This window comes from Salvia hispanica, chromosome 2 (genome assembly GCF_029641045.1).
Source record: "Salvia hispanica isolate PSC_SH4W2 chromosome 2, Shi_PSC_v1, whole genome shotgun sequence".
Classification (NCBI taxonomy): domain Eukaryota; kingdom Viridiplantae; phylum Streptophyta; class Magnoliopsida; order Lamiales; family Lamiaceae; genus Salvia; species Salvia hispanica.
Window position 1 is genome coordinate 38,302,843 of NC_142693.1, and position 8,608 is coordinate 38,311,450.

An 8,608-nucleotide genomic window follows, 5' to 3' on the forward strand; every position below is an offset into this window, starting at 1 on the left:
TAATAAAATTAATATTTAAAATTTTAAAGAAATATCTTTAAGTAAATGCATTAAAATGGGCATATATAAAAAAAGTTATCAAATCATGTTTTAAACAATTAGATGATTGCAACATGTTATTAAATGCATGCATCATCTATGCATAATCAAAATTTATATCCTTAAATAGGTGTATTTAGTAAACAAATTAATATAGGGGTAATAAAGTACATATACAAAATATAAATTTAATTAAAAATATAATATAATATGTGCTTACCATTTTAAGCATTATGGCTTGGAGACATTATGTCTCCAAAACATTTTCCTTTTTTTTAACATGAGTCCAGTTAGCTTTACTCCTGACATTTAATGGCATATAAGCATAATAAAACAGATATGGAAAGAAAGCCAAATAGCTGGAAACTGATTCAATTGTTACCAATCCACCTTCCATCCCCATCTCATGCTGCAATTGTACTTTGTCTCTATCTGTAAATCAAATTATTCAATACTATTCAAACTCCAAATCAAATTATTCAATATTCAAACTCCAAATTTAAGGCGCGTGATTTAGGAGCCTCACCAACAATAATTGAACTGCTCTTACCAACCCAAAATTCAATTTTTTTGAATAAATATTACATGCCATATTAAAAGTTTTCAATACTTGGCCTAAAATGCCCGAGTTACATTAAAATTGGGCATACACGACTTTTTAGAATTATTTAAATAGAATTTTATTTTATAATAAAATTAATTTAAAATAATTGATAAATTATTAAAATAGAATAATTAAAAGTCAAGTTAACTACTACAAAATAGTATTAATCCATCCACGTACATGTAAAAACCCCCTAGTGTGTGTGGGTTGCCATACAAAACTTTACAAAAAAAACTTCTTCAATCTCGCGTCTCAATTTACCATTTTACTTTGTCCACAATTAGGAGTTTTGATGTATTTTTACTATAAATAATAGATAGACTCCATAATATTACAGTAATCCATTTTATTTATATTTTATTTCTATAAGATTAATATATAAATATTCATCTCACATTCCGCTATCTCTTTCCGTTCTTAGAATTTGTATCTCTTCTCTAAAGAAGTAGTATCAAATAAATTACGTAAACACTCAGCTTATTACATTTGGGAATACATTACTTATTCACCTATCTAACCTCAATTTATAAAGCGTTACGAGATTCATTCTTGTTTAATCTATATAATCAAACAAGCCCAAAACATATCAATTGTCCATCATCAACGGATAATTTACCTAAAGTAGGGATGCTTAAACGGTTCTCTGGTTCTCGGTTAATCGGAATCAGAACCGATCCTGGAACCAGCCGGTTCCTAACCGAGAACCGGATTATAATTCAATTTTATTTTATTATAATTTAAAATACTAATAAATACTCCCTCCGTCCCCGATTAGGAGTCACACTTTGACCGGACACGGGTTTTGAAAAATGTAAAGAAAAGTTGGTTGAAAAAGTTAATGGAATGTGGGACCCATTTTTTATATTGGTTTTATAATAAAATGTGAATGAATTGAGTTAGTGGAATGTGAGACCTACTTACTATTTATGGTAAAAATGAAGTGTGACTATTAACTGAGGACGGACCGAAATGGAAAAATGTGACTCTTAATCGGGGACAGAGGGAGTATAATTTAATTGAATTAATTTTGAATTAAAGTAAAATAATTTGAAGCATTGAGTGGTTTTTAGATTTCAATAGTGTTAGATTTGCGAGCTCTGTTTTTGAAGTATTTAAAATATTTAAACCGTGATACTTTGATTCTAGAATTATTTCTCCAATCTATTTTTTATGAACTAACTACAATGAGTAGGACATCATAAGTTTGTTTTTAATTTCCAAAAGAATTTATACAAATACAAAATCATATCAAATGATAGAAATTTAACTTTATAACAAATTTATGTACTACCAATTCATTTAATGTACGATTTTAACGTGTTTGTGAATAATTTATTAACTGTTCCGTTATAAACTAAAAAGTCACAGCAAGATCAATTAGTATTAGAAATTCCATTGAAATTTTGTTTATCCAAAAAAGGGAAAATGAAATTCAATGTTTAAACTTAATTTTTAAAAAGTGCTAAAGTTTAGAATTCCTATTTTTTTTTATAAAAGAATTGCTAACATAAACTAGTCCGACCAACATCACGCTTATCCATATATGGATTATTTGATTTTTAAGTATTATTTGTTATATTTCTAGATGTCGGATTATTAGTATTTTCTTAGTATTGAACTATTTAAAATTATAAATAAATTCGGATTAAAATTACTCATTGGTTCCGGTTCTTAACCGGTCGGTTCCAAATTGAAACAGATCGGTTCCGGTTCCGGTTCTAGGATTTATGAAAATTTAAACCGGTCAACGGATCCGATTAGAACCGGAACCAGCCGAATAAGCAGGCCTAATCTAAAGGTTCATTTGACACACAAAATTGAAATTAAACTAGAATTAGAATTCTACGGAACTCAACATGAAAGTAATTAAATTATAATTCAATTCCAAATCTTATAAAATGATACAATTGAAATAGAAATGTGATCAAATACAAACTCTAAATATTGTACAAACTCCAAACTATGATCTGGACCATTGAAAAATGTCAACAGATAAAAAAAAACATCAATAGGAAAATGTCAACGGAGTTTCAACGTAGTCAAGGATTGATGTTGTATTGATATTGTGTTGATACTGTGTTGACACCAAAATCTTGAAATTTTACATTGCGTTGATATTGTATTGAAGCTATTTTGAAGAATTTGGAATTTGTACAATATAGTATAAGTTTGCTTTTTATATATACACTATATGTGATATATGAAGTGTGTGAATATGCTCAATTTTCAACTATTTGAAATTTTAATTATAAACTACTGTATATATAATTCAAATTGTAAAATTAAAACTATCACTAATTCCAAATCTAAATATTTTACCATACCAAACATTAAATTAAATTTAGAATTAAAGACTTAAATTCCAATTTCAACTCCACTAGCTCAATTTCTGCCTATAGACGGCTGAACTTTTTCTCATACGGAGTACTATATTATTCCCTTTGTCCCCATTAATTGACATCAATTTTTTTTTTATCAGTCTCTCCAAATAATGAACTATATATTCTATTAACTCAGTTCAATCATATTTTATTATAAAATTAATATATAAAAGTAGGATTTAAATTTTACTAACTTTTTTCGCTCATTTTTTTATTTACAATTTTTAAAACACGTGCCAAGTCAACCGGGTCAATTAACATGGGACTAATCCTCAATGAAAATAATTTACTCCGAAACAATGATTTTTTTTTTTATTTTTAATTTGGTACAACCCCTTACTAATTAGTTATCGTGATTTGTACCGTTGTAAGAAGCAACATTTATTTCCAATCTCATTATATAATCCTTATAATAGGACCAAGTACCTAAATATGATTATAATATAACAAGTACAGAAATATGCATTCACGTCGAAATATACTTGTCATTTTATTAAACCATCAAATTCGGAAATTTCTCACTCAAACAGAGCAAACCAGGAGAGAGAGACTTGGGAACAGCATCACGGCTGGCTGCACTGATTGAACAATGTGTATGTAAAATGAACCCAACTTTCTCTCTCTCGAGCTCTTCACTGTAGGGTTTTTCTCTCTTTTTCCTTTCACCATTTTTCTCGGAACTTGTGCTCCACATCAACTCTACGCAGAGACTTCAAACTTCCAACTCGTGAGTCCTCCGCCTTGCATTCTACAATGCCTAAACTTTTGCTTCTTTATATTGTTTCCAACACTTATTTTTCTTTCCCCACAACTATTTCTATTCCAAGACTCCATTTTTTTGCTAGAAATGTACATATCTTTGTGTTCTTGTGCAATAATTTTCATTTTTTTTTGTAATGGGAGGAGAATTAGTTGTGTGAGTTGGTGCTGAAGCATTCAAACAAACGTTGCTGGATTCAACTTGAGTTCTTTTTAGCATAAACGTTGTTAAATTGTGTGTGGTAGATCTTGATTTTTCATTTGGTTTAGCATTTTTTTTGGGCTGTAAAAATTTGCTTGGGCAGATCTAAACAGTTGGAATTAAATGCTTGATACTATGTGCCAACTCAGTACCTCATTGATGATAGCGCGCTATGCCATTTTAGGAACTCTCTCTCCCCTCTAATGAGGTGTATGGTATTATGCTTTTGTGTAGAACTTTTTTCCCATTTAGAAAAAAAAATAAAATTGATATATTTGCTTGCCTTTTATCATAAAGCAATTTAATTTATATGCATCACATTCTATCTGCCTCACAATCTGTAGGTTTATAGTAACTTTACTGAATTTTGGGTTACTTTGTTATCAGTTTTTATCCTTAAACTGTTCAACATCTGGAGTGAAAATAAAGGAAGAAATTTGGAAAGTGATAGACTGGCCTTTGATGTTGGTATCTTATATCTGATCTGACTGTTACTTCAGTTGTCTCTTTGCTTTTTTACTAATTTCACACTTTTTTTTCCCTTTTATTTTGGGTATGGTTGGTGGGAGTGGAGGTTGTTTCTATGGTTTTCCTTTGAAGGGATAGTATTGCTTCTCTCTTCCGTATTTTGGTTGGCCAATTCACTCAAAATAGACTACTATTGGCTGCATTTTCTGAGTTTTATATATCCTTACATATGTGCATTTTTCTGAAAAAGATTGCAGAGTCTTGAGTCAGGCAAGCCTTAGTTAGCTTTGTCCTCTTCGCTGCTGAGATAATACAATATGCAGACCACTAAATCGAGGTAATTGAAGCTTATGTTATTAATGCTTTTTCGCTAGTTTCATCGTTCGATGCTTGCACTATTAGACACAAGTTCCATTGGATATGATGTGGTGAAAGCATTGTTGTCGATTTTAATATTCTTCTCATTTTACATGTTTTGTAATGAACTTTGGTTTGTCTTGTGCTTGATGAGGTTGATTCTTATATTTGAGAGCATCATCTTTGATGGTATTGTTGTGTTGTTTGAGTGCAGACCTGGTTCTCTCGATGTCACTCCAAAACCTTCTCCTGCCACACCTCGTACAGCCCGGAAGCTCAAAACTTCTGGATCAGATCCCGATTTGTTTTCCTCACCAAAGAGCAAAACACCTAAGGATAAAAGTCCTAAAGTTGTTGGCCGATCTCCACGAAGCCCAGCAATAGAGGTAACATGTCGAATGGAGAATCAAATTTCATTTAAGGACACGTTTAGTTTGATGAAAAGGTGCAAGTATTTAGATTTTAATCTGCAAGTAGTAATATGCCTTTATTTATCTAATTATCTTTGCTGGTGAGTGGTAATCAGCCACTGATGATTGTAATGATATCTTTAGGTGCAGTTAGTTGCAACTTTTTGTCATTACATGCTAGCTGGCCTTTGCATCCTTGTGCATAAACTCTTGACATAGATCTATTGTTGTCCTTTTCTTAATGTTAATTATGATCCATATTTGTCACGTCTTAGAAAAAGAGAGCACCGAGCAGAGTGTCTGAATTGGAGCCTCAGCTGGCTCAGCTGCAGGATGAGCTGAAAAGGGCGAAGGAGCAGCTGAGCTCTTCCGAGTCATGGAAGAGGAAGGCTCAGCAGGAGGCGGAGGAAGCTAAGAAGCAGCTTGCAGCTATGTCAGCTAAACTCGAAGAAACTCAGAACCAACTGAAGGAACTCTCCGACTCTGAGGAAGCTCGACTACAAGAGCTACGTAAGGTTTCTCAAGACCGAGACAGAGTTTGGCAGTCAGAACTGGAGGCTGTTCAGAAGCAGCACTCGATGGACTCTGCTGCCTTGGCTTCTGCACTGAACGAGATTCAGAAGCTAAAGCTTCAACTAGATCGGGTTACTGAGTCTCAAACTTCTCATGCTAGGCATGCTGACTCAGCTCATGCTGAGATTCAGAGCCTGAGAATCGAGCTTACGGAAACTCTCGAGTTGGTCGAGAATCTCAAGAACCAGTTGAATGATAGCAGAGAATCGGAAGCTCAGGCCATGGAGGAAGTTGGCAAAGCTCAAATGCTGCTGGAAGTTGTCAAGACTACAGAGGAAGCTCTGCGGTTGGAGCATGACAACGTCAGGGAATCCTACAGCTCGTTGCTGGCTGAGCTAGATCAGTCGAAAAACAAAGCAAATACACTTGAGGAACTTGCCAGCAAACTCCGGGCTGATCTTGCTAAAAGTGAAAGTGATGCTAAGTCCTTGTGTGAAAATGGGGATAAACATGAGCAGGCAGAGATGTTGGAGCACGAGGTTGATAGTCTGAAACGCGAATCAGCAGAGTTGAGGGACGCCCTTGAAGCAGCTGAAAAAAGATATCAAGATCAGTACCTCCAGAGCACGTTGCAGATTAGAGATGCGTACGAGCTAGTGAAGCACTCGAAATCAGAATCGCTGAAGAAAGAATCCGAATTGGCGGAAAAGTTGAGAGAATCCCAAGTTGAGATTGAAGAGTTAAAGGAAAAACTGATGGAAAAGGAACAGGCATTGCAAAGTGTTCCATTGGACAACAACAACTTGCTGAATCTTGATGTGAAAGAAAAGAATGTTGGAATCGAGTTAAACAATTCAGAATCCGGCCTAGAAGATCTGAAAGCAAGCTTGTCAGAGATGGAGACACAGCTCCAAAGCATCACTGAAGAAAACAAGATGCTCAAATCCGAGATCTTGAAAAGGGAGGTGGAGAAAAACAAGGCAAACGACGAGGCCCTTGCTTCAACAGAGGCAGCAAGAGCAGCTGAACAAGAGGCCCTGATGAAGCTCGGGCACCTAACTGAAGAAGCCGATAAAAGCTGCAGAAGAACCACGAGGGTCACTGAAGAGCTCGATGCTGCTCAGGCTGCAAACTCTGAGATGGAGGCTGAATTAAGGAGGTTGAAGGTGCAGTCAGACCAGTGGAGGAAGGCGGCTGAGGCAGCTGCCGCCATGCTCTCCAATGGCAACAACAATGGGAAGTACGTCGAAAGGACAGGATCCTTGGACTACCACACAATTGGTGGCAAGTTAGGGCTGCCTTACTCAGAAGATACAGATGATGAGTCCCCTAAGAAGAAAAATGGGAACATGCTGAAGAAAATTGGTGTGTTGTTGAAGAAAGGGCAGAAGTAGACAACACAACTAAAGCTCTTTATGGTTTCATTTCATTGTCCTAAATAATTGAATGCGTTCTTGATCAGATCCATTTGTGACTTTTTTAGGTTTATTCTTGTCTGAAATTTGCAGGAGAACTAATGCAGACAGTTACCAGCAGTAATCTTGTATAGTTATGCTCACCTGTTATGAACTCTCTCTCTCTCTCATCCCATTTTGTGTAACCTGCAATTTGTGCTGGTTTTTGGAGGAAAATTGTTGTATGGTTTATTAGTTAGTTGTTGGAGCTGTTGTATTTTGTAATCAGTTGGTTTAAGACCCCTTCATCTTTGAAATACAAGTACATTTCTGAAGTTATGTTTATTTATATTGATTTTGCATTTTGTGATGAATGAGAAATATCTCAAGGCCAATGTAATTTAATTTTCGGTTTAGTATTTTGTGTATTTATAATGTAACTAAAGATCCTTATTCCATATTATAATTAAGAATAAGGGATATTTGAAATTTCTACATTTAATATCAAGTCTAGAAAATTCACATATACTTATGGACATTGTTCCAAGTTTGCCTCCACACCAAAAGGGCTTTTAAACCCTCATCGCACATTTTTTTTCTATAATTATTAAACTGTAAAAAACAAATGCCAATTGTAAGAAATTGTAGGATTTCGAAACATTATTGTGCTCTAAAAGAAACATGGAAGATGAAGATAATAAAAGAAGTACGAGCTGAAAAATGAGCAACAAATATTTTTGAGTTAGTGAAAATAATTGATTACGTAAATCCAATGTCTTTAGAGCCCGCAATTTTTTTTTCATAGTTGTCTTTGTCTTTGTCTTCATTGGAAATCTGTTCAACAAAATCCACGCCACATGAAAACTCCACTTTACAATACAAAGGCCCCCTCAAATAGTTCATTACTCCCCGATACAATTTGGTAATTCTGTTACGTCCTTCCATCACCTTGAGACATTTCATGTTGGGAAATGGGGAAGGAGTTTGCTCAAAGGGACCACCCTCGAACCTATATGTTTCAAAACAACCATTACATATATATATGCATACATACACATAATTTAAGCAAGAAATTAAGTTACCTTGAGAGTGTCCAAAGTTAAAAAAACGGTGGAGGCATTTCCAAATTGGTGAAGCATCCGAACAAAGTTCTGATGCACAAAATTGAGACAGTAACGAGTCTCATGAATGTCTAAATAGACATGTTCCAACATGGGGAGATTCACATTCGCACACTCCCAAGCCTCGTAAGACTCATATCTAAACGAGGTAAGCAACGGAGTATAAATCTCTTTAACTTTAGGCGAATCAGCGATTTCAAGAACCCTAAGCTTTGGCGCCTTTATAACAAGGCCATCTGTGAGTTAGTATGTGCTTGTGTAGCCAGCCCAACAAATAGGCCCAGCCCAAGAAGATAATCAAGAGACTAGTTCAAATATCTTGAACTAGCCGTTGGAATAGAAAGGAGTTATTCTGTTTTT

General features: G+C 34.6%; 1 protein-coding gene across 5 annotated transcripts; it reads left to right on the top strand.

Annotated features, from left to right (window-relative positions):
• The first annotated feature begins 3,522 nt into the window (after positions 1–3,522).
• Positions 3,523–7,462, top strand: RIP2 (ROP interactive partner 3). Of its 5 annotated transcripts, none has more exons than XM_048100726.2 (4): positions 3,523–3,751; positions 4,704–4,790; positions 5,025–5,196; positions 5,496–7,462. In XM_048100726.2, exons 2-4 carry the CDS (start codon positions 4,771–4,773, stop codon positions 7,125–7,127), a joined length of 1,824 nt encoding a protein of 607 aa, XP_047956683.2. In that variant the 5' UTR covers positions 3,523–3,751; positions 4,704–4,770; the 3' UTR covers positions 7,128–7,462. The 5 variants fall into 5 exon arrangements, with proteins under 5 accessions (XP_047956683.2, XP_047956686.2, XP_088922133.1 ...); XM_048100729.2 differs by having other exon boundaries at positions 4,711–4,790; XM_089066007.1 differs by lacking the exon at positions 3,523–3,751 and adding an exon at positions 3,911–4,453.
• The last annotated feature ends 1,146 nt before the right edge of the window (positions 7,463–8,608 follow it).

Coding starts and splice junctions, on each gene's coding strand:
- RIP2 (XM_048100726.2), top strand. CDS start 4,771: ATGCAGACCACTAAATCGAG. Junction 4,791..5,024: donor ATGCAGACCACTAAATCGAG/GTAATTGAAGCT, acceptor GTTTGAGTGCAG/ACCTGGTTCTCTCGATGTCA. Junction 5,197..5,495: donor CACGAAGCCCAGCAATAGAG/GTAACATGTCGA, acceptor GTCACGTCTTAG/AAAAAGAGAGCACCGAGCAG.